Raw genomic sequence first — 24,701 nt, forward strand, 5'->3', positions numbered from 1 at the left:
GTTATCCTTCAACCCACATTCTGTTCTATCCGTCTCGTCCGATCGTCAGGGCTTGTTTTCGGGCCCATTTCTCAAAGGTATTGTAAGAGGCGCTCGGGCACAGGTTCCGCGAACCTTAAGGACAATGCACAATGGACATTTCTTGTGATTGGGTCAACGTCAAAATGTCTAGCGACACGCCGGGAAGGGGCTGACTTTCTTCAGTGCTCCCATCCCTCCGTCCCACATGCAAGGGACGAAGACACATCTTGTTTGCTCTTTCTGCAGAGTTCACAGCGGCTCGCCCCCAATGATCTCGAAGCCCACAACGACCACCACTGTGTTGAATGGTCCGCATAGCGTGAAGCCGTGAACGCCACCATTTTCATGCTGAGCGGGAAGGTAGAGAAGACGTCACAGCCTTCACAAGGACTACTATTCAATGTCGTCGTCCACCCGTGATCTCTGCCTGTTTCATCTATGCTATGCTATCGTGCTCAGCTGTCTATCTGAACCGAGCTTCCTTCGCGGCCAGAAGGCAGAGACCTATCTTCGTACAGGGAACCCAACCCGTTTAATTTACCCTGATCACAGATTCGAGAAATCTTGAGAAGACAGCCTTACACCATCAGTGCTCAGATGTTGACATAGCAACAAGCAACATGTGCCACTTTGAACGGACTGACTTTCAATGCGGCGACTTCAGGTGGGGGAATATGAAGTTTCGATGTGCACGACAACATCATATCGGAGAGAGGTGCCCTGCGACCCTCCTCGACCACACCAATCTTAAAAAGGTCGCCGGTAACTGCAGGATCTGCCAGAAAATAGCTGTCAAAATAAGGAAGCTGGCCAAAGAAGAGGGCAACATCAGGAGATGGCAGTCCGAGGGTAATATGTTCCCGCAGATCATGAAGAAAGCCATGAAAAACGCAGAACGGCTTCGAGAAGAGATTGTCGTCTTACATAACAAGCGGACGTCAATTCGATTAAGCCCTAGAGAGGGACATGGCACTTCTTTCCGTGGATTACGTCTACCCGGGATCCAGCTATATGGGTCTGTCTGAGTGTTAAGGTCATCCACGGCGGCTTCTCGACCATATCGCATACAATGCGAACATATTGTCAGTATTCGAGCGGTTCTGGAAATGCGGCAAGCATCGGAAGCCAGATGTCTAATGTGGCATCTGACTGGAATCGGTTTTTGAAGCAGAGTGCGTTGGTATTGTGAATGTCGGGGTCGGGGCAATTAAGTCAAACAAGCAAGCGAGAGCCACGGCCGGGCCTTACAATGCACCACCTTTGACAGCTGCGAGTCGATAGCGACAAAAACCGGGTTTGGTTGGGACATGTTACGGATGGATGTACTCGCTGCGGGAATAAGTCTGCTGGTTGGGACGGTGTTTGTCTTTCTATCTCGCTACCAAAAAAGCGTTGTTATCTGACTGCTTTTGAGATGGTCGTCGTACGTCTTAGCCGCTGACATGAAGTCGTTACTGAATATATAAATCCACCATAATCCTGCAGGAGACTTGAATCATCCCTCTGGTTCGGTCCAGGCCCTTTGCCGGCCTCTCCTGTTCTCTCTCCTCCCATCTTCTCGCTTCCCAGCGGCCGCATGTTTGTAGACGTTGAGCGATGCAGGCAGTCAATATCGAATGGTCCATTTCTGATTTGTTGGCCTGTATACAACCCATCCCTGTTGTCTAGACCTTGATAGTGAATGGATCCCTCACCTCGTCGCTGAGGTCGACCATGACGTTCTTGATCCGTGTGTATTCCAGCAATGCCTCCGTCCCGCGCTCCTTGCCATATCCACTTTGTCCATACCCGCCAAAAGGAGCCATGGCGGCACCCGCCCGGTACGTATTGACCCAGATTTGACCCGCTTTGAGCTGGCTGGCCAGTTTATGGGCGCGCCGGATGTTCATGGTCCAGATCCCGGCGGCGAGGCCGAAGATGGTGCCGTTGGCGATCTTGACGGCCTGCTCGTCCGAATCGAAGGGGATTACTGCGAGCACGGGCCCAAAGATTTCCTTTTGCGCGAGGTCGCTGTTCGGATCGACGTTGCCAAAGACCGTCGGCGCGACAAAGAGTCCTCCGATCTTTTTGCTCGCCTCTCTCCCGCCCACCAGTAGTTTCGCGCCGGCTTTCTCGGCCTTGTCGATGTGTTGGTGTATAGCTTCCCATTGTGCGGCGTGCGCAGCAGGTCCAATGTCTGTGGTCATGTCTTGCGGGTCGCCGAATCTGATCGATTTGATCCTCTCCAGGATCCCGTTGACCACGGTATCGTAAACTGATCGATGGACCAGTAGCCGTGAGCCCGCGATGCATGTCTGGCCCGACGCAGCAAAGATGCCCGCGACGCTGCCTGGGATCGCCCGGTCCAGCTCAGCATCATCCAGAATGATGTTCGCTGACTTTCCTCCAAGCTCGAGCGTCACGGGAATAATATTTTGCGCGCCCTGCTGAGCGACTATGCGCCCGATATCGACACTACCCGTGAAACTGATGCGACCGATAGCCGGGTTGGTCACCAAAGCCTTGCCGACTTCTGCCTTTCCTGTCACGACATTGAACACACCGGGCGGGAATCCTGCCTTCTCGACAAGTTTGGCGAAGTATAGCGTGCTCACTGATGTATACTCCGAGGGCTTAACCACGCACGTGTTTCCTGCTGCGAGACACGGAGCCAGCTTGTTGGTGAGGATAGCAATGGGACTGTTCCACGGCGTGATCAAAGCACAAACGCCATAAGGCTCGCGCATGGTGTAGTCGAAGACCTGCGGGTTGTCCATCGGCTTCACCTCGCCGGTCAACTTGTCGGCCATCCCAGCAAAGAACCGATAGTTTCTGGCGGAAAAGAACATCTGGCTTTTTGTCTCGCGTCGAATCTTGCCATTGTCGGACGACTCGATTATTGATAGCGACTCAGCGTCTTCCTCGATCAGATCGGCCAGCTTGTTCAGCAGTTTGGCTCTCTGGACCCCGGGAACTTTGGACCAGCTTTCAAAAGCCACCTCGGCCGCTCGAATTGCAGCCTGTACGTCTTCGACGGATGCCTGTGCCACCTTCGCCCAAGGCTTATTGGTGTACGGATTGATCGTGTCTTCGCTTGGGCGGCCACCCTGGCATTGTTTGCCGTTGATATAGAGCTGATATTCCTGGGCCATGCTGCCAAAAAAGTTCGGGCTATTCAATCGAATCGAGAACTCTATCAGCCTAACCACTATATAGCCAAAGGCAACCACAGTCTTGGAGTCATATGAGCCACGGTTCCTGAACAAGCTTCGTCCTCATGCTTATGAGATGAGTCGGAGATAGTCACAACTCCGCAGCAGAGACAAATGACTGCCGAGGGTGTAATATCTCCAAGGAGTGGAGTGTATTCTCCTTGAGGGATTTTTGGATGATAGTGGTTCAGTGGGGATGGGGAGCATTTTCAAGGGTGCGTCTTTGATAATGGTTATTCCGAAGGATGACATGAATGCAAGCGGGACGGGCAATATCTTGCAAAGAGTGAAGACGGACGGGTGGTGGCAACTAGACGTTGACAGAGGGTGAGTGCTTTACCTATCTACCTAACTTACTAGGTAGGTGTCAGTTCCCCTATTTAATCACTTACTTGGCTAAAAAGTCTTGAGGGCGCCAATCGAGGTGCCTAGACGGGCCTCACCTGTCACGCCTGTCACTTAGAAAGGACCCCACCTAAAAGCACCTAAACTACCAACGCCCAGAACTCACCTAAGTGGGCAGATTCTAACTCCTCGACTCAACTCAATCCTTTCCTCTACCGCCCCAGCTCGATTCTATTCTCCATCAACTCCTAATTACCATGCTAATCTCACGCCGCTGTTGGCCGAAGTCTCTTTTAACAGAAGAGGTCACGACTCAAAGCAAATTTTCAGAACCACATAGAAGTCGAGGCGTTGCCTCGAGGGCTTACCATGGCCTATCTGGAAAATACAGTCTCTTTATATTCAACATGGCAAGAGTCTGCGGAGTGGTTACAACAGCCAAAGAGACAATGCAAGCCCTTCCGATAAGCTCAAAACACCGCTCGCTCCCATCAGGCTACAAAGGCAAAACTGTGCATTACCATAGCAGTGGCCAACTAACCATACTATCAAGCCAAGGCCAAATCTGAATATTTCCTTGCAGCAACCTCATCACACCTCTTCCTATACCCCGGAGCAGGTCCCATGTATCGTGCAATGGTCCTCTTCTGCTTGTGAGCAAGGTTCTTGTTGATCCCTGTCATCCAAGAGTCAACCTCGTTTGTCAACAGGCCCTCGGAACATTTGTAGACATGCTCAGTCCACTCTTCTACTCCCTTCTCAGTCGCTTCAATCCGTGTAATGTTGTTGTCTCGGCAATAGCTTATGCAGTCGGCAATCCAGCCAACCGCAAATTCGATACTTCGGGGTATATTGCCAAACATCTGGTGAGGCCCCATTACCATCATCATGTTAGGAAATCCGCGTACGAAAAGACCGAGCTGTGTACGGGGGCCCTCGTTCCAGACGTCGTTCAGTTTCGTGTTACCAACGCCCTGAAAGTCGACGGCAGTGAAACACCCTGTCACAGCATCAAAACCAGTGGCGTAAATGAGAATATCCAGCTCAAATTCTTCACTGCGAGTCTTGACCCCCTTCTCTGTCACCCGTTCGATCGGATCCTCTTTGATGTCGACTAATCGAACATTATCTTGGTTGTACGCCTCGAAATAATGGGTCTCCATGGGGATCCGTCGCGTTCCCCAGCCGTGGTCCTTTGGAATGAGCTTTTCCGCCGTAACGGGATCTTTGACCCTTTCTCGGATTTTGTTGGCGAAAAATTCGCTACAGGCCGCATTTGCCTGCCGGTCATATGCGACATCCGGAAAGTTGCTGACCCATTTAGCAAACCCTGGGCGCGAGTATATGTCTTCCCAATGTGCCAGCCTTTCCGCCTCGGAGACGTCGGCCAGCTTCCGTGGCTCTGCTGGATGCACAAAGCAAGTGGCCGATTCCTTGCACTTCTTAAATATCTCGGGATATTGCTTACGGATTTCGTCCATCTCTTCTGGCGTGATTTTTGCGTTACGGAGTGGAGCCGACCAGTTCGCAGTTCGCTGGAACACCGTCAAATGGCCCACATTCTTCACAATCTCCTGGATGATTTGTATTCCCGTGGCCCCGGTGCCGATTATTCCCACCCGCTTGCCTTGGAGACTGACAGGTTCCCGTGGCCAGCGGGCGGTATGGAAGGCTTGTCCCTTGAAGTCGTCGAGACCTGGAATGTTGGGGAGGGTTGGTTTATTCAAAATACCCATCGCAGTGATCAGGAACCTCGAGGTATATCGGTTACCTTTGTCGTCGGTCAGTTCCCACGATCGACTGTCGTCGTGGTAATGTGCCGATTGGACTTCGGTATTGAATTGCATATCTCGTCGCAGGTCAAATTTGTCGGTGACGAACTGAATATACCGCAACGTCTCGGGCTGAGGGGCAAAATGCTCCGTCCAGCTCCATTCATCCAGCAACTCCTGTGAGAAGGAGTAGTTGTAAGAATAACTCTCAGAATCAAAGCGGGCGCCGGGGTATCGATTCCTGTAGATAGCGTCAGCCTCGTCTACGATCCCTGGCTACTCAACAAAATCCGGAGACACCAACCAATACCAAGTCCCTCCTTCGCCTGTGCCAGCCTCGAGTACCCTGGCTTTCAATCCCAGCTGGCGCATACGATACAGGGAATAGATTCCACTCAATCCAGCGCCAATAATCAACACGTCGAAGTCGAGTTGGGTGGCCATGGTGCAAAAGACTATCTCGGTCGCGGTCGATCAGGTTGATTTTTTTTGATACCACGTCAATGCTCGAGGATTTCCATACATTTTGGATGAAATCGATGGCGAGAATGATGATGTTGGTCGCAAGCGATAGCCCGCACTTCTCCGCGCAAAACCACCCCTGCCGAGGCTCACCATGGCGTGGTGTTGTTCGTGCGGAGTGAGGAGATTCAACGAACGTGTGTGTGTGGCCGCGTCAGGCACCTGAAGTCGTCACTAGATGGTGAGGTTTCGTCCCATTCTGTGAGTTGAGAAGTGGCGGAATACACATGTCGGTCTCAACACAATCTGCACTTCGATACTTTCGTGTTGAATGAAACCCTCATCGTTGATATTCATCTTGAAGGTAGACATGGGTCGACAGCCGTAGCCACCCCCTGTTGGGTGCTGATATAGGGCAGCGACGGTCCGCGGCAACGATGCGAGAAACTGTTCGGCAAGAGGTATAGCCGAACGGAGCTGGAAAGTTGAGGACTGCGGTTTCAACACGGCAGACCCAGCAGAAATAAGGACTAGAAGGAGGCCATAAATCACATATAGACGACGCGGCCCACACTCGTAACTCTCGCCGGTGGTAGTGGTGGTAACAAGTGCAGCGGCAGCGGCGCGGCTTGAGATGCACCGGCATTCTGTTGGCCAAATCTGCGATCTCTTTGCTGAATATGAGGAGACCTTCAGCTTGTCCAATTCAAAGCAAAAGACTGTCCAGATAGTGACGCCACAGCACGCTCCATCCCACCTGGCTTCGGTCAGGGAGGGCCGTAAAAGGACCTCCCCGCTGCCGCTTTCCGTAATCGCAAAAACAGCTACCTGATCCGATCTTGGCTCTGCCATTCATTGAATATGGCCTCGCCGTTTAACAAAGGAGAGGGGGGAGGCGAGGGAGGCGAGCCAGGCACGAGTGGGATTGAAGGCTAAACAATATTAGACATCGTCCGATCCAAATCGAATGACACAGATTTTCTTGGTTGGGCCTGATTGCACTAGGAGTTGAAGTAAGAACACTGGATGGCACACATCGGGGACGTCTTCGTAGGAGCGGATGGTTCGATCCTCTGAGGTGTTCGTGCTGTGCTCTCAATGTTTTGTCTTACTGCCACTCGCAGCGGCTTGAGCAGGAGCAGGCCTTTCTTGCGCCTGCCTCTGCAAGACCTGGTTATATTCCTGCTCTGCGCTTTGCTTTTCCAACTGTTTTTGCACAATGCTCCATGACGGGTTGCTTCTCGCAGCCTGTATCCTCGTCATCATCTGAGTTTCGACTTGTCTTCGCCTAGTTGTCTGCTGGAGTTGAGGAAATCGCTTCTCTTCCGTGGTCAATCTTTCGTCTTGGGCCCTTCTTTGATTGATATCCTGGTGCATTTGCGCGGAGCTTCTGATGGTCCCATCGTTGAAACGGTGGGCAACCATTGGGCCTCCTGCAGTGCCATTGAATTGAAGGGTAATGGAATTCCGAACTTCTCTTCGATCAGTGTTCGGTGGGTGAGGCACCGTACCCCTGGAAAAATTATCAGCCACTGACTCTATGATCCACGGACTTTATTTGAATGACCGAATCACTTTAACCTCGTGGAAGGGGAATTGCGCCTATAAAGGTGTTAGGTCTGGCTGAAAGCTGGATTTCTACACAAACTGACATGGGGATTCTTTCCCTCGGCAGTCTGGCTGATGAGAGCGTTGAACGGGCCAGGTATATTCTTCAACAAATCCCTTGTTGCATTTGAAAGTCGGCTGTTGTTCGCCATTTCGGCGTCTTGTTTGGGGATTGTTATCACGCTAAAGGATAGCACTAAGGGGCGAGTGTCGCTTAAATGATAACCTTTACAAATCTTAATCAATGTAAGTGCGTTCTAATATTCTGAAAGGGGTTGCATAGCATATAAACACAGCACGTATTTCTGGCATTGCGACTGCAGCGTTTACTGAGGCGTTGACGGAAGGGCGTTGAAGGGCAACAAATCTACAATGAACCAAGTGAATATTCCACTAATTGAACCAAACCGGCCGGTGTGAAACCCCTACACAGCCCCTTAAACACTTGAGAGACATTTAACGCCAATCATTCAGCATTCCCTCACCATTTATAAAACACTTTCCTTTGTGGCTAGTGCAAAAAGTGAACAGACGGTGATGGTCCACGTGCTAGCCTATTCGCCAAGACATGTCATGGTTATCAACTGCAAAACATCTTTCAGGGGGATTCAAGCGTGAGAGACCATCCACATTCCACAATGCAAGGTGTGAATACATTCCTACGGCGCTTGGCGTTCACCCGATCGCGTTGGGTTTGTCCGCCTAAGACATCCCGTCAACGAAATCACACTATGACATACACTGGTAGCTATCAGCCAATTGAGGAGGAAACACTACCACTATTTTATCAGAAGCGCTACTACCCAGTCAAAATTGGCGATGTATTCAAACAACAATATCGAATCATTGCAAAGCTAGGGTATGGAGCGTATTCCACCGTTTGGCTTGCTCGAGAAGAGATGTTAGTAACCCAAGCGTCTTTTACAAATGTTGACTGACTGCTGTGTAGATCGAAGCAATATATCTCACTGAAGGTCTGCATCGAAGATGGAACGGAGACATCGCCGGTTGTCAATGAAGTTGCCATGCTAAGGCGCTTGAGTGAATTTGCTAGAGAAGCTGATCATCCGGGCTTAGACTTCACGCGTCTTGCCCACGACATCTTCGAGATTGATGGGCCACATGGTCGTCATTATTGCATTGCGACAAAACCACAAGGAAGTAGCCTCCGCAGATTGCAGGAAACATTTCCCGATGCAATCTTCCCAAGGATGCTGGTAAAATCTTTGGTACACCGTTTGTGGTTTTCTGTGAATTGGCTGCACGCAACCTGTGGCGTCGTACATACCGGTATGCTCTGCAAGTGGTTTACTAAAAGATTGTCCTCTAACTATACCGCAGACATTTCCCCCCAAAATGTCCTGACAGCGGTTGGGGACGAAATCATCTTTAAAGACATTGAGGATCAAGAGTCGCAAGATCCGAGCACGCCAATCATGAATGATGGAGTTCCCGTTTACAGGTCTCGAGCTATGGTTGAACTTTCGGGCATCCCTATCCTCACTGATTTTGGCCAAATGCGATTAGCGGAACCGATGAATAATGATTGGTGGATGTCCGATCCATATCGAGCTCCAGAGGTACTCCTGAAGCTTCCTTGGGCCTTCCCGGTCGATGTTTGGTCAGTGGGTATCATGGTAAGCAGAAAAGTAAAGTTTTAAGGCCGTGCACTAATCACTATCATCAGACACTCGAGCTGCTGGAAGGGAGAAGTCTCTTTGATCCTATTGATCGTGTTCACGATCAATACGTTCTCCCGTTAGCACTGTCGCAGTATATCGGATATCTTGGCCCTCCGCCGCTGGAGATGATCAAACGAAGTCCGCTTTTCGGGACATATTTTGACGAAGAAGGCAAGTTATAGTGTTTCGTCCCAATGCCTTTTTCAACTTTGTGCGAGACGCTAACATTTGATGACAACAGGCAATTGGATATCGGAACCCCCAATTCCTGAAACATCCTTAGAGAACTTTATCACCACTGTTCCTCCCGGAGAAGAAAGAGAGATGCTTCTAAAGTTCATACGAAAGATATTGACTTGGGATCCGGAAGTGAGAGCAACATCCTCAGAGATCCTCGAAGATGAATGGCTTATGAGGCCCGTGGATGATATAATGTGATGTAATTTCGTTGTCTCGGTTGCCAGACGAAGTACTCGGGGTTTCGACTTCACATGGCGCTGTTGTCGCATGGCCACCCGCCAGGTGATCGTCACGATTGCTCATTCGCACCTCGTCCTTGTACTTGAATCCAGACCTGATGATAGGTTGAATATACCTGATTGGATTCTCCGACATAGAAGCCTCGTGGCTGGCTGATACTGTAGTTTGGTAGGGCAACAGATCCTGATCAACCCAAGCTTTGTCATGGGCGCGCCTTGGGCAGTGTGGGCACCACTAACAAACCCCGTGGAGAACCCGCAAAACCACCCCTCCTTCTCCCCCAGTTCCCGGTTTCCAGTTTCAGTGTTTCGCGTGCTCGGAAGTGTCGAGTTCTGAGCTCTCCTACTCAGTAGGCGCCCCTGGTGCTTTAGTCTCGAAAATGAGGCGCTGTCAATGATTGAAGACGCACCCCGACCAAAGTGTGGCCAGGCCATAGACCCACACGAGTGGGCTTTCATGTCAGTAAGCCCCGAACCCTTATCCTGACCATCATTCTTCGGGACATTTCCGACGGTTCCTCCTTCGTTCACGTCTACCTGCGCGATGCCTTAGCATATTTCGTCCAATAACGTTTGTAGGGGATATGAGACGTGGTTGGTCTATATGAGACAGCCTTTCAGACTCTCGCAGCGTCCAATCGAACACATTATCAAGCCCGCAGGGCCCGTCCCTGCACGTTTTCGAGACACCATGGCTGGAAAAGTGCGGTCAAAGGGCTTTCCAAAGAGTCAACGATTCCCTGGTTGTTTCTGGAGGGGCCTGTTTTTGGTCCCATGAAGTGGTATGGGTGTGGGCTTCAGTATGGGATGGGAGAAGACCATGTTAGCGCGTTCTTGGCATCGAAGGGAATCCGCCTCCAAAAGCGGCAGGTACCAGCCGCCGAATTCGGAGGGAAATTTCCCTGCACCTTGCGTTGGCCTGTAATTAATAATATACTCGATGCTCTGAATGGGGCCAGCCTCGGATGGGCCTCGGCAATCTTCACACACTAGTACTAACATGTCGACCATGATCGGCAAATGGCTCCACTAACCTCGGGAACTACATATTCAGTGCCTTAACATTATTAGGTCGCCAAGGTCGCTCTGGGAGGCACCCCGGCGCGTTCTGTAGGTACGGGTACCCGAATGGGCACTGTGTCATTCTTGTTCACCACAAGACATAAAGCTTCATAAAGCTTCCCTCCAGCTCGGCCGTTCGTCCGGCTTGGACACCACACCTCCGCGCAGGGCTGGCTTAAGACCTCGTGTACAGCCCGCCCGTTTTATACAAGGACAAGAGGCACGCTCGCTGCGTCGGTCCAAAAAACAAACATAACCTGATCACAGTCAAAGCTAGAGCTGCTATTGTCCAGAACGGAGAGCGGAGACTGGATCTTTGTGAGGTCAAGTCCGTCGCGGGATAAGTATATCGGTATAGAGTCTAGAGGTAAATACACATGGTGGACCTGGGAAAGTCTAGGCGTTCCACTCAGGTGTCTTTTTCTGTCGATGAAGTTATCAACTCAGCACCCTCAACATGCGCTGCCTCCTTTTTGTTGCCTCCTTGATCCCCTGGTCCTTCTGTTGCTACCTTTCGGATAGATTCATCCCCGGCGCCCCCGACCGTTTTGCCGGTATGGACGTCCATGACGAGATCATGCGTTTGATGGTCGACGTGGATATCCTCCGAGTAGACGACAACCTCGTCGGTATCCCCAAAGATGACGGAGATCTCCTCCAGTGGCAATCCCTTCGTCTCTGGTATCACAAAGAAAGCCACGATGCCGCCGAGGCCGGAAATGATGATGAAGACGAGGAAGAACTTCCAGCCAATATTCGCGAATGCCGTGGCGGCCACTTGGAGGTAGATGAGATCGGCCAGAGAAGTCACACAAATGGCCATCGCGACACCCCTTGCCCGAATATGGTTTGGGAAGACTTCACTGTAGAAGACGACGCCACCGACATCGACGCCACAGCCGTAGCACAGGAGGAATAGGTACAACATGGCAACACCGGCCCGCAGCGCGGGAAGGTTCGGCGTCGCGGGCACGGGGCTAGCGAATTTGGCAACGATGGCGGCTTCAATGATCAGGCAAAGACAACAGCCGAAGATACCTCCAAGCATGAGAAGGCGTCGACCCACCCTGTCTATAATCACAGCACCTATGGCACGATGTTAGTCCCGATCTTGTTTCTTCGAACGTATCTTCGCCAACGCCCTTACCGAAAAGGTTCGCAAAGTTGCCAATGGTGATCCATCCGCACTGGAGCTTCAACTGATCTATAGTGCCGTATCCAAGAGCGCCGTACAACGTAGGACCATAATTGTTGATGACCAGGACCGCGGTGGACTGCCCTAGGAAAGCGAAACCACAGGCCAAGAGATTCCGCTGGCGGTATGATTTTTTGAAGAACATGGCCCGGTACGTCGGCGCGAGGCTCCGGTCGAACTCTGCCTGTTTCTGCATCTGGTAGAACTCGCCACGGGCGTATTCCTGGTCCGGGTCGTAGTGCACTTTGTGGATGTCCATGACGATCCGCTTGGCGTCTTCGACCTGGCCTTTCATCAACAGGTACCGTGGCGACTCTGGCGCTCATAAGACGACTAGCATATGGATGGCCGGGAAAATCAGCGCAAGACCGAGGGGCCCTCGCCATTGTGCGCCCGGGTTGTTTTCAACACAGTAGAAAGCTAAACCCATGTAAGTGGCGATGGAGTAGCCGACGTTGATGAACACCCCGATCAGGCCGACAAAGAAGCCTCGCAATTTTGGCGGTGCCAACTCGGCCACGTAGACCGGAACTAGAGCAAAAGTCAGCATCGCCGCCGCAAGCTCCCGGCCCAGGCATTTGTTATGGACAACGCACTGAGTGTAAGGAACCCCCATGCTCCTCCTCCCGCAATCAAGCGAAATATAATGAACATGGTCGTGTTGACCGAACCAGTTAGACCCGCACCGCCAATGAGGCTTGTGACCACACAGAATGCTGCTGCTGCCTTTCGTCCCCACCTGTCCATGAGTTCGCTCGCTATTATGACACCTATACAGGCTCCAGCCTATTGGTCATGAATTAGCTGGCCTGGCCGGGAAGTCATATTGCGGGATTCTCCCAGACCTGAATGACACCAGACATGGCCCCAATCAGAGAGTCGGCGTTGTGGGCCTTCTCTCCCATCGCGGGGTCGATGAGCTTCATATAGAAGAGGAACGATGGCTGTGCGAGGGTCACGCCGATGATCGAGGACGGGTAGCCAAACGCCGCCATGCCTGAGCTCGCAAGGGCGAAACAGATCCAGAAGTTCCTCCAGTTCCATTGTCGGTCCTGCTCGAACCCTTTCCCCGGTCTGCCCTCTGTGGCATGCGTCGTCGTGTTGCTGAGGATCGCCATTGTTTGCGATGGTTTAAGGGAAGGGAATAAGCTAGCAAAGAACCCTGCGATACGAGAAGTGCAGGGGCCACAGTATTCCTATATAAAAGCGAAAGCTGGGTCGAAGCAATAACACGACTTCATGTGTTAGGTACTATCTTGCCTCGGACCTTGGGCTTACGAGTAGTAGTGGCCGGACAATCCCTGTTGAGCATGGGTCCGAGTCAGCGAGCGAATACCTGGCCACATGGCGTGTGAAGCGAAATGCACAATCTGCGTAAAGAGTGGGGGATTGATATACCTCAATGTCTATATCCACTCCCCAGATCCAGTTAAACTGCCCACAGCAATTGTGGATCCGTCACCGAGGTTGCCATGATGAGCCCTCAATGCCTATTCGTGCCTCTATAGATTGGAGAGGATTCAAGCAATGCTTTCAGCCGGGCCCGGCCGACTGATACCGAGTACCAATGAGGATGGCACATAGTTCCTGATAGCAGCTTATTGAAGCCTTTCTCGTATTTGGTTCTCTCAACTACTGCTTCAGAACTGGTGGTGAGGGATCGTCTTGATCGTCTGCGGTCTTGGTGGTATAGATTGAAAATGTATGGAGGTTAGCCCAGGTACCTTTAGCAGACTAGTATTTGTGCTGTCGGCAGGAAGGGGAAATCGGGGCATGAAGGGGCCAGTGACATCGAGAAGGGGAGCTACTGGCAACGTGCGGCATTCGCTCATCAGACCTGGTCCTTTTGCGCAATACTAAAGTTGCCAGAGCCCCAGTTTCGCACGTCACAATGCTTCAGTATTTTGGGCTATGATAACCGATGCTCACTTACCGAGGTCGCTTCACTCCTTGTGGAAGAGGCAGCCTGAAGATCCGCGGTATAGACGAGCCGATTGGGCAAATTGGGCACATCCCTGCATGTCTGAGGCGTCTCTTTTTTTTTTATTTTGATTTGTCAGTTACCGTCGTCTGGAATATGTGGAAGGAGAGGGCACACCGCCGCAAGAAAAGGGGAGACGGATCCGGTATGTTACTGCACAATACCTGCATAACTGTTTGCATACTTCTCCCCATATTACGTCGGTTACATAATTTACCTTCAAAGGTTTAGATTTTGGAAGCTGCTGAAGCCCAACGGTTGGGCTGGAAGGAGCAAACTGGCTCGCGCAAAAGGAAACAGCAATGAGGTTCATATCTCGAGGTGGTGGTAACGTCCTGCGACATCTTTGCTATAGGGTCACTCATAACACTAGACGGTTGAGTAGATGCGCCAGCCACAGCCTTGTGAGTCCCCAGCTTAACCATATTTTCTCCCCCGGATCATGCTTGTAGCAGGTACATCTCTCTTGTCCACTGACGTGGGTTCCGGAGTGTTGCACGTGTATACAGCACCAATGGATGCCCCGAAGCAGAACTGAATGGGAGTCTGACAACATTCATTGCTTCCATTACAGACGCCCCCTTGTGGGACGCAGGTAAGCGTTGAAGTCGTCGTTGTCGGGATCGTGCTTGTCGTGGTCGTTGTCGTGGTCGTTGTAGTGGTCGTTGTCGTGGTGGTAGTGGTAGTAGTAGTGGTGGTTGTCGTCGTCGTCGTCGTCGTGGGAGTAACCTACAAGCACTTGTTAAGCAACACCGCATCTATTACCATGACCGTCGACTCACAGTCTTGGTGCTGGGAGTTTCGATACAGGAGCAGAAGGTCGACAAAGCTGCTCCAGCCTCGGACACCAAGACAGACCATTGCGATGCCTTGGCGTCCTGAGTCGTCGTCGCACTTCTTGAAGTGGTGGGCGTCGTTGATGGAGGTCTTGTTGTCGTCGTGGTCGTCGAGGACGAGTGTCTTGTCGTTGTCGTTGTGGAAGATGTTCGAACATATCCCCGTTTGTCCTTGAATGTGACAGATACGACTGGCTGAGGGTATTTTGCGCTACAGAAGGACTGCGCAGGGGGATATCCCTTCAGCAGAGGAACGGCGATTGCATTGATCCCGCTGTTGCAGGCTCCAGCTTCGGCGAGAGCGGCGATGCCGAGCAAGCAGAGAAAGAAAAGTAGCTTCATATTTCCCTCCTGCTCGTGGTGCAAGCTGGGTTTGGGACCTGAGTTGGATATTCGAGAGTGGTGTCTCGTGGAATGCACTGCAGGGGGAGAAGAGTAGTATAATGGGTTAAGAAATACTGCCGGTAGCCAGAGAAGCTTGTTTCCGGGAACTTATATATTAAAAGTTTCGAGGATGGTGGCTGGGTCTGGCCACCGAGATGTCCCCTTGCGGCTGGAGCATCTCGTATAGAATGGGGGGTCCTACCTAGAATATCGAAGCTTTCTAAACCGATTTAGCCGTCCAGGGCACAACTCGATACAGCGCAGGAAGAGACTGGCGATCCCTGAGGTTCTAGAACGCTTGCTAGATACCAATATCAGCCAAAGCCGCGGCCGCAATAGGCAGGTGTCTAGCCCGCTATTAGCCTCATTGAAGGTGGACAAAAAGGACATCTAGCACCGAATCAGGAAAGTGTGTGAGTCTAGCTCGATTTATACTCTGGGCATCGGCAAAATCATCTCTATTCAGGTACTAGCTATTGAATTGGGGCTCTCTGTGGCTGGCTGATTACTTGTTCCTTCTTCTCAGCTCGCCTACGAAGCGAGCGTTCTCGACTGTGATATCACACAACTACAGTCGATACTGATTGTGAGAATGGCATATTCCAGACATGCGTTTTGGTCTTAAGTTTGGGTTAAGTTTGGGTGGCTCCAGGCCAGACTGCTGCCCGTTGGAGGCGAAGGCCATTGAGAGCGGAATCCTCATCAGGTACGGGCTCCCGAGAGCGTGCGTTGAACTAATAGCCTCGACGACAGAGATCAACGTCGCCTGTGGCTGATCTGGAATCAAATATTCCTGTACCTGCCCTTGTCCTCGCAGATAACGGAATCTATTGCCACCACGTGATGTGAATTGTGTGCGACGACAGGTAGACTAGCTGACCTGAGAATCATGGTACCGAGACAGAGGACCAGGTATCAAGCTCGTGAGACGGGAAGTTGGGAGATGACTGGCGTTGAAGACGCAGGACTGGGAGGTTTCGGGGTCCCTACGCAAGGGAATATCAGCAACTGTGGAATTGATAAAGTTAGCGATGGCTCTGAAGAAGTCGCCGTGGCCGCAATGTCATCGTTCGGTGGATGATGATGCTGCGTCGGTGGCCAGACTGTCAAGTATGAAGAATTGTGTCCTTTGCTTGTTTCCCCGTAATTCCTTTGTGATCGGACTTGAATCTCCGATTCTTGCCTTGGCAACTGCAACTGATGACTCGTGTATGAAGTAGCATGTGTGTCTAAGAAAACGATGGTCCCTGAGAGATCGGCCGACAATCTCGACTCGAGAGCCTTGCTTACCTAGGCAGGTGTGGCAGGCTGGCAGGCTAGGGCGAAAGACGCGAATGAAACTGAAGAGGCGAACTTATTCACCACCCCCGCATTTTGTGTCGGAGGACGTGGGGAGGTAATTGCGCCAAACTTGCCAAGGAGAGCCGGGCCGGTATCGCCGGGCTTGCTAAATGTGGATGTACCGAGGCTCATCAGGTACAAGGTGGATTGATGTCTACCACCCTTGGAATATTGTCCCAACACCATTGCTTTGTATTTCTTGTCGTGTTTTGTTGGAAGAACGCCGAGTTGTCAATCTAGTCGCTTGCCACTCCTTCAGTCATACCCACCCCAGCTTTAGAATATTGCGTATAGAAGTATCGGGAGCTAGCGGTTCAGTTCCTCTCATTTCTCGGTCAATTGCTCAAATCATTCCGGCCAACGACATAAAGACCTCAAAAGCTGATTCGACAACCATGGTGTCCAAGCTTCACGCAGACTTTGATATTCCTTGGTGCAAGAACCTTTTGCAGTCTGACATCTTCGAAGTCGATATACCCTATCAACACCCTTATCGGAATGACCCCCCCTTTAACAAAGATCTCTCCAACAGTATGTTCCGACAGACTCTCTATACCGCCGACGGTATCCGCGCGCAAATCAACTTTAAGCGACGCACGGCAGAGGTAGACTCTATCATTCCCTGGGAATACTGTTGTCTCTTGTCCCTTGGGCCTGGGATCGATGGCAAGACGGGTCGTGCACACGGGGGGTTCAATGCCTTGTTGCTGGATCAGATGACTGGAACTGTGGCGTCAATGGTGTCGCAGACCATGGCACCGTCGACGGCTACCATGACAGTCGATTACAAGGCGCCGATTGACACGCCAGGGGTGATACTGTGTCGCGCATGGCCAATCGAGCGACAAGGGCGGAAAACATGGATCAAGGCGAGGATCGAGGACGGGCAGGGCAAGCTGCTCGCAAGTGGAAAGTCACTCTTCATTGATGCGAGACAACAGAAAATATAATATCTTACAGCGCTTTTGGGAATCTGTACTGGAATATTCTCTCCCGCTTTCAACTTTGGATTTATCTTGTGAACAGACAAACCTCTTTGAATTTCCCCAGTCCCACTGATACACAGAAAAAGTGCAGCTCCAAGTCGAGTGACATCGTGTTGGGTCCCTAAGAGAGACCCTCGGGAAACAAAGAAATGCCGCTGTGAGGAGAAGAAGAAGAAGAAGAAGAAGAAGAAGAAGAAGCATACGGACCCCCGAATATCACATGAAGCTGAGGTGTCGGAGAAATTCTGAAACTTCAATTGTGGCAGTTATGGCTATGCAGCTATGGAAATCGCCAGTCCCTATTTCGGTGGGGTGGGTGGTGTGTGTCATTTTAATTTGTCAGACCTCAATCATTCACAGCACCTCCATAGAGAAGGTTTGCCGAGAGTTGTTTCCCAAACCGAACGAACAACGTCGTAAACAACTCCCACTCCCTGCTCCCCAATCCGACCCAACTGCAATACCAACATAGAACCTTTGTCACGTCTCATCATGACTCAGGAATACCGCCGAACAGCCTGACATGCACTCTGTCAAGCAGCTACCGCTAAATGGGCATGTCTTTAGCGCAGATACTATTTCCTCCCCGCTTCTACGCTCGACAGCCAAAAACTGTGCATTCAGCTTGACCTCCAGATGCTCTTGGTTGCAGACTGCTCCTGTCCCATCCTCTTCCACCTTTGAAATTAGAGACACGACCACCTACATTCACCTCTACCCCGTTCACTCTCATTCCTTCCTATCTCCTCAATGCGAGACGGCACTGTCGAATCTCCGCAATTTTCTGAATCAGGACATGAAAAGAAACAAAGTCACCGTCCAGAAGAGTTCGGTATAACTAGATGGATTGACGCCTCTGGCAAAACTACATTAACAAGGTCATGAATATTAAACCATTCAAACCCCAAGCATCCTGCGGTCTTGATCAACATCTCCTGTCAAATTCCATGCATATCATATTAATGTCTAAGTATGTCTTGCTTAATCGAGTACTACACAGTTTTGAAAGCGGCAACAGCTTAAGAGGCATATGGTTTGCCGATTTGTCCATACCTGTGTACTATAATCTGCTTCAACTGGTTTATCGATTGCATAAAATCTTATCGGCTCACATCGTCTTTCTGCCCGTCGAAATACACGAGAACGTTGCCCTGACACTGTTTGCCACAAGATCCTCGCCTCGAATTCTGCAAGAGCTTTTTGTTGAACGGTTGCGCGATATCTCACACTGAAGGACGTCGTAACCATTCGACACAAAGTAATGACGGCATAACAACGTTCTAGCATATTCACACATGGAGCAAGAAGAAGGCTCAGCATTCGAGGCCATGCTATGGTGGTTCTAGCACGGTATCAACCAGCTCTACTTCGGCTTCACAAAAAACCTTGAACGGCTTGCAGGACCCTTAAGTACATGGATCTGATGCCGCCGTCATTACTTCTCAGTCTTCACACCGACAGACGATGTGTACGGACATCTCGACCTTTTCTGGTGACAACACATGTGAACAGGCCACTGACAATAAAGTGTCTCGAGACAGTCGCAACAAGAACTCGTCCACTGCCATTTGTGGCGCCTGTATTAAAGAGAACGCAATCCTCGAAGCGGGTCTTGACGCCTTTCACGGGGATGCCAGTCGCTTGCTCCCGATGTGTCCCCTGAGGAATCTACGAGACCCGAAGGTTTTGCAGCCACCTTGGCAAGCAAGCGCTGGCAAGCTCGAATTACGATCCGAGACGTAGTGGCAACAGCACAAGACGGAGTTGGTGACACGCATAGAGCATTTTAGCTGGAGGTTTGAACAGGACCCCGACAATGCGTTTGCACCCCTGCAAGCGGATTTCTTTGGGCTCCTGTAACTCCAGGGTTGAGCAGGCAATGACTCCTGACAACTATTACACCGAGATGCAGATAAGGCCAATAAATTACTGGCATGCGAGCACCCCCTGAACGTCCTTGGGGCCCACCGATACGACGGTGCAGGAACCCCAATGTTTCTTTCATGACCTGTTCGGCCGAATCTACAGCACCAAGCACCCTTTTCCCTACCTTTCGCGCCGCCACTTCGGCACGGTCAGCCAGACGACGAACCTTCATGGTGGTAGGTAAACCCCTACCTCGTACAAGATGATCTTGGAACAGTCGAACAAGCGGGATCAAGGCAGCCATTGAGCACTCTGCTATCGGAAAGGGAAATGACAAGTGACAGTCCGAATATGGAAGGAGACATACTCATCGGAAAGGCGAACTGCAAGCAATGGGGCTGAAACATTGGGCTGACTCATGTCGAAAGCAAAAACGCCAGAAACCCTGGTGTCACCCGGGGTTGGGGAAACCCTGATGCCAGTGAGGCTTCCTCCAGGCAGCGTCGCCGAACAGGGTGAGTTTGCCTGTTTGCTCGCTCTTGATGTTTGGCGGCAACTTGGACAACGCCTGACTTTCGGGAGGGCAGGGTGAGGGGATCAAACTGGCCTCTTCCCCTAAAAACTTCGACACGCCATATATTGGCACACGCAGTTGAAAAAGGGTCTGGGATTTATCTAGTGAGTAAGTTGCAACCAAGCTGATATACACTTTATCTCGTATTTGACTTGCTGGTAAGTCGTCCAATTCATTTGTTCAAGATTGATTGCAAGGACTCGGCATGTGAAAGAACTATGGACCTGGAGCAGGGAGACGTCGAAACCCAGTGAGAAGAGGAGCTCGTGAGCAAATCCCTCATCTTTGCCATGTTCACCCAGGTCAGTCTACCAATAGCCATCAAAACTTGGTGGTCCACGCCTGACAGCAGGACAGAGTTTCAGACGATCTCCACCAACGCTGCTCCCATGGGCAGCTGAGCTCCGCAGGTGTAGTCCGACCAGCCACCTCCGTGTTACAACAATCGCGGGATATGACGCAATTACACAATGGCAGTATGGTTCTACCAGGTCCAGTTGAGTGCTCATCTCCATGCATGACAAGCAGAACTTGCCGGTGCCATATTAATCGTCATCCACGCGAGGCCGAATAGGGCTGCTCTTCATGGGTGTCTCGTTTCTTCCCCTCCCTGCATACGTGACTCGTGAGAGAAAGCGGGGTTTCAGGGATTATACTGTAAGTCCGTGCGTTTGTGGATGCCGTGGGCAGCCAAAGATGCCACAATCCCTACACTCCAGCTCGAACCGTGCCAAGGGGCCTGGAACTTGACTGCTCATCGTCCTATTCTCCTTGCAACGTCTGTCTATACACACTGGCCTATGTTCCAAATGCCGACGTCTTCTGGAATGATATTCGATATAGAGTTCCTGCACTTCTCGGAGTGGGACAAAACGTAGTGCGGGAGACAACAAACGAGGACGCGCCCGTCAGGACCGAGTACTCTGAGGTCATAAAACGCCGAGAGCAAAGTGTAAATGTGGCTAGTTGGCGCAAAACAAGCACATGGGCTGCCTAGCTCCCAGGTAAGTGGCCCGGGGTCGTGGAGGTATACCGATCGGCGAGGTCCAGATCCCTCTAATGCCCGAAAGGGATATTCACCCGTATTGTAGGAGGCGCGAAAGACACATGGGCATTGGTTGCCATTTTGTGGAGGCTATCAGGTGGCTGACCAACGAAGAGACTCAGGGGCTAGCACTAGGGCAAAGTGTCCAACAGGAGAAAGCCAAATTTCAGCCATGGTTCGGTCGTCAAACGTCGCGCGAAGTGCGAAGAACGTTGTCAGAGTTGAGGGAACAAGACCATGCCAACTTATTCACCCCGGAGAGACGGAACCGCGACCTCGCTCCCGCGACTCTGGAAAGGTTTGCACCAGAAAGTATGAAGAGACCTCGCAGATCCCGGTGGTCTAGACCTTGAGAGACCTGAGTCTAATATACGCCACAAGGCCGCTAAACGGCGTGTAGGGGGTGTGTGAGTGGAAACTGGCAGACGAGTGATCTTATCAAATGCGACAATCGCACGAATCGATACCCTGATCGGAGTGAGTTCCCTGGCCTCGTTGCTGATCGTGTCTATACAAATGGCGGTGTGAGCGACCGACTCCTCCTGCACCCTGGCACTGAGATCAGATCAGCTTGCGACATGGACAGGCTCATGTTGAGACGGCATGGCGGGCGCGGATGGTGCCACCAGCGCTGTTGAAAAGAGATCAACAGGAGGATCGGCAACGACAAGGCACTTTGTTGAACATTCTAGGGATTGCGGGCACGGACAGCAACGGCACTACCCACAGCAAAGGCTCACGGACTGTGCAAGCAGGTGTTTGAGCGCAAAATGGCGGCAAATATGCTGGATTGATATCGTGGCTATGCGTAGATACGCGGTACATGAAGCAGATACTCAAACCCCCCACGTCCAGCAGTGACCCTGTGCCTGTTATTATGGTACGGCAGCGAGGTAGGTCCTGGCATCCCCCATTAAGAGTTGATTCTTGTCAAGCTATCTCCGTGATCCTCCAAATGGCGGATTTGACTTCTGAGGCTTTGGATCTCCTCTGCCATGTGCCGGAAGTTGACCTCAGACTCCTGAATGTAGGTGATGGCATCGTTGATGACATCGGACTTCTTCATGCCATTGAATGGCTCGCTGATGATGATACATTCCGACGCTTCGATCTGAGACTGGAGCTGATACTTGGCCTCGCGCAGAGTGCAATAGAGCTCCTTGAGTTTGTTGTTTACCTTGTCGCGATATCTCCGCTCAGTGATGGAGTGGGCTTGTCTTTTATCGCTGGTACTGGATCTATTCCTTTCTTGAGCATTTATCGTGGAGCCATAGCTGGCTTCCGTTTGTCCACAAGGGTCAGGACTCGTACCGTCTTGGTGTATTTGACGGGCCAGAGCCATATGGGCAGGCGTCGTGTCACTGCTGTTGTCGTGAAGACTCGATTGCTGGGCGAGCCAGGTAAAATGATCGCCATCGCCATATTCGGGCGAGGAGACTGGCAAGCAGATCCTGCCGGCCAACAGATCGTCCCGGGACTGTTGTGCTTCCTGAAGAGGCAGCCCACTTCTTTTGTATGCATACTCGGAGACGTCGATAGGGACGAGATTCGAGGCCGCATCGGGCAGTATAAACAGAGAAGTATTCTCACAGGCCGTGGCCAAGTATGGCGGGTGGTGATGGGATGCTTGAGGATGCCAGCCCGTGGCTGGAACGCCTTCACTGTGGTTAAAAGACATGAGCCCCGACACGGACAAAGACAAGGGGACAGTGGGCCGTATTGGTTGACAGTTGGTCTATCGAATCCCGCCCATTTCCGACCGTTTTTGGGCGGACGTTGGCAGTCTCTATCGAACAGGGAAATCTGGGGAAAACCGGTGTGTGGCACTTTGGATCCCTGGTGATGGTGTAGAATCCCAGCCCACGCTCTCCATCTTGAGACTGACCTGGCAAAGGATGCGATGTACGGCTTCAATATATCATGTCCCCTACGACGTGTTGGGCGGGGCAGTTATTGGACCAGAGCGATCAGAGGGACCAAAGGGCTAGCTGGCAGTCCGCCTTGCCGCATTCAGTGTGAGATTGACACAGCTGGGGCTTAGTGGTGGTGAGAAGGTTGGGATCCATCTTCTCCCATTCCAAACACACTCTGGTGTCTCTTGGGGCGAACTCTAACCATCTATTTCTCTGGGGTTTCCGCCGACGCTGGACCTGGGACCCCCTCGGTTGAGTTTGTGCTGAGTTGGGGCAGAGCAAGGGCAACTTCTGTCGTTCCCAACCCGACAAGGCCCCGGTATCTCGATCCGTGGCTTCTCCAGGTTGGGTGAAGCCAAGTGATTCACTGACGATCGTCTACGTGGTGTGATACGCCGATGGCACAAAGAGGCGCCGTGGGTGACCTACACTTCGGGACACTGTGGAAGGTGACACGTGTTTGATAGGGTGGCTAAGTATCAAGCAGGTCACCATCTGGCATGCGATAGACCGCAATAAACCCATCCGCACCATCTATTTCAGAAATATGATCGTTCGGATACGTCAAGCACAGATGTACTCAAGATATCATCCAACCACAACAACGGCGAACTACTAAGCGACCAAGTTACCAAGTACCCGGGCATTGTAACTCGATAGGGCTCTTTCCTCGGCGAAACCATATGTGCGGAGATAGCAACCTCGTGGCCGGGTTTGGCATGTCTTGATATGGGGAAGTCTCTTGTTGTCCAGGGTCCTCGTCAAGCTCCCTATGCATGAGCCACTCTGGCGACGGAAGTGTAACACAGTCCTGATCCGAAGATGCATTCTATCAAGAAGCTACGGGGTATGGCGAGTGGTCATGACGCGGCCAACCTTGCCAGACTGAAGTTTTGTTGGACATGCGATTCTCGGATCAAACTAAAAGTTTCCCATGCAAAGTGGCTTTGTGGCATGGGTATGTAGATGGGGTAATCTCCCATTGCCATGAAATGCTAGTTGGGCAGGTTACCAGTCGATTGAGACTTGATTTGTTGCGGAACAGGGACACAGCTACTGGGGACGTATCTGTCCCTTTCTGTGGTACAGACTAACAAGGTGGGTGGGAGGTCGAACACGCCTACAATAGTGATGATGCATGATGATTGATTGGGGATGCGATGCGATGCGATGTGATGCGGATGTATGTACGACATGCTCACACATGCTCTCATATGAATATGGCCTGAAAAGGGACCCCCACCCCTCCCGCTTTGCTCGTACAAGCACAGACACTATAGACGTACGGGTTCAACTGGAACACCACAACAGACTGACTTTCCAGCTCAACCCTATCTAGGCTAACGCTGGCCAACGCGCTTTGTCCACCGGCTGGCCTTCCCGGTGCTTTTCGGTGTTTGGGCCCGGTCTGCCCACTTTGTTTGAACCTAGGTTCAAGGATCACCAGACACGAGGAGAATCTTGAATCGACGAGCAGGTGTAGCCTTGTTTTACCCTGCACTACCTTGCACTGCCCGACCGCGAACCGATACGATGGGTGGGTGGCTGTGTGGATGTCTCCCTGAACGGCGAACGGTGAGACAATTGCGCAGACGGGGCAAGTCTCCACAAACAAGGCCAGCCCGGTTTTTGTGGAGGGTCGGGTGGGTTAGAAGTGCGAGCCAGGTTCGCGGAGATGGTGTTGGTGTTGGTTGGCCTTACGAGGGAGGGGGGCACGCGCACATACATACACAGATACACGCATGCACAGAGAGAGAGAGGGAGGAGAGAATCAGAGGAAAAAGGAGGGAGAGAAGCAATCGAAGCTGGAACAAGGGGCACAAGAGGGTGATCATAGTGTGTACCTCTGGCAATTCACTCACTGTACCTATCTATCTGTATATATTTGCATTGCATAACATACATACTTACTTACAAAATATACAATTCGACTCGTTCCATCGCCTTCCAGATCTCAG

General features: G+C 51.5%; 8 protein-coding genes across 8 annotated transcripts; 2 read left to right on the plus strand and 6 right to left on the minus strand.

Annotated features, from left to right (window-relative positions):
• Positions 1-1,685: 1,685 nt before the first annotated feature.
• AYO20_06168 (hypothetical protein) lies at positions 1,686-3,152 on the minus strand (the record flags this gene model as incomplete). The annotated part of the gene is made up of 1 exon (XM_022644459.1): positions 1,686-3,152. One exon carries the CDS (start codon positions 3,150-3,152, stop codon positions 1,686-1,688), a length of 1,467 nt encoding a protein of 488 aa, XP_022499550.1.
• A 953-nt stretch (positions 3,153-4,105) lies between these two features.
• Positions 4,106-5,773, minus strand: AYO20_06169 (hypothetical protein; the record flags this gene model as incomplete). The annotated part of the gene is made up of 2 exons (XM_022644460.1): positions 4,106-5,570; positions 5,634-5,773. 2 exons carry the CDS (start codon positions 5,771-5,773, stop codon positions 4,106-4,108), a joined length of 1,605 nt encoding a protein of 534 aa, XP_022499551.1.
• A 1,113-nt stretch (positions 5,774-6,886) lies between these two features.
• AYO20_06170 (hypothetical protein) lies at positions 6,887-7,551 on the minus strand (the record flags this gene model as incomplete). Its single annotated transcript, XM_022644461.1, has 3 exons — positions 6,887-7,304; positions 7,359-7,393; positions 7,444-7,551. The coding sequence occupies 3 exons, from the start codon at positions 7,549-7,551 to the stop codon at positions 6,887-6,889; spliced, it is 561 nt and encodes a 186-aa protein (XP_022499552.1).
• A 579-nt stretch (positions 7,552-8,130) lies between these two features.
• On the plus strand, positions 8,131-9,263 carry AYO20_06171 (hypothetical protein; the record flags this gene model as incomplete). Its single annotated transcript, XM_022644462.1, has 4 exons — positions 8,131-8,300; positions 8,349-8,689; positions 8,741-9,036; positions 9,087-9,263. 4 exons carry the CDS (start codon positions 8,131-8,133, stop codon positions 9,261-9,263), a joined length of 984 nt encoding a protein of 327 aa, XP_022499553.1.
• A 1,768-nt stretch (positions 9,264-11,031) lies between these two features.
• AYO20_06172 (hypothetical protein) lies at positions 11,032-12,935 on the minus strand (the record flags this gene model as incomplete). The annotated part of the gene is made up of 5 exons (XM_022644463.1): positions 11,032-11,708; positions 11,770-12,138; positions 12,187-12,348; positions 12,414-12,603; positions 12,663-12,935. The coding sequence occupies 5 exons, from the start codon at positions 12,933-12,935 to the stop codon at positions 11,032-11,034; spliced, it is 1,671 nt and encodes a 556-aa protein (XP_022499554.1).
• Positions 12,936-14,366: 1,431 nt separating this feature from the next.
• On the minus strand, positions 14,367-14,976 carry AYO20_06173 (hypothetical protein; the record flags this gene model as incomplete). Its single annotated transcript, XM_022644464.1, has 3 exons — positions 14,367-14,527; positions 14,581-14,758; positions 14,824-14,976. The coding sequence occupies 3 exons, from the start codon at positions 14,974-14,976 to the stop codon at positions 14,367-14,369; spliced, it is 492 nt and encodes a 163-aa protein (XP_022499555.1).
• A 1,778-nt stretch (positions 14,977-16,754) lies between these two features.
• Positions 16,755-17,309, plus strand: AYO20_06174 (hypothetical protein; the record flags this gene model as incomplete). Its single annotated transcript, XM_022644465.1, has 1 exon — positions 16,755-17,309. One exon carries the CDS (start codon positions 16,755-16,757, stop codon positions 17,307-17,309), a length of 555 nt encoding a protein of 184 aa, XP_022499556.1.
• Positions 17,310-21,743: 4,434 nt separating this feature from the next.
• Positions 21,744-22,508, minus strand: AYO20_06175 (hypothetical protein; the record flags this gene model as incomplete). The annotated part of the gene is made up of 1 exon (XM_022644466.1): positions 21,744-22,508. The coding sequence occupies one exon, from the start codon at positions 22,506-22,508 to the stop codon at positions 21,744-21,746; it is 765 nt and encodes a 254-aa protein (XP_022499557.1).
• Positions 22,509-24,701: the final 2,193 nt, after the last annotated feature.

The sequence above is a fragment of the Fonsecaea nubica genome (genome assembly GCF_001646965.1).
Source record: "Fonsecaea nubica strain CBS 269.64 chromosome Unknown Scaff38, whole genome shotgun sequence".
NCBI classification, from domain to species: Eukaryota; Fungi; Ascomycota; class Eurotiomycetes; order Chaetothyriales; family Herpotrichiellaceae; genus Fonsecaea; species Fonsecaea nubica.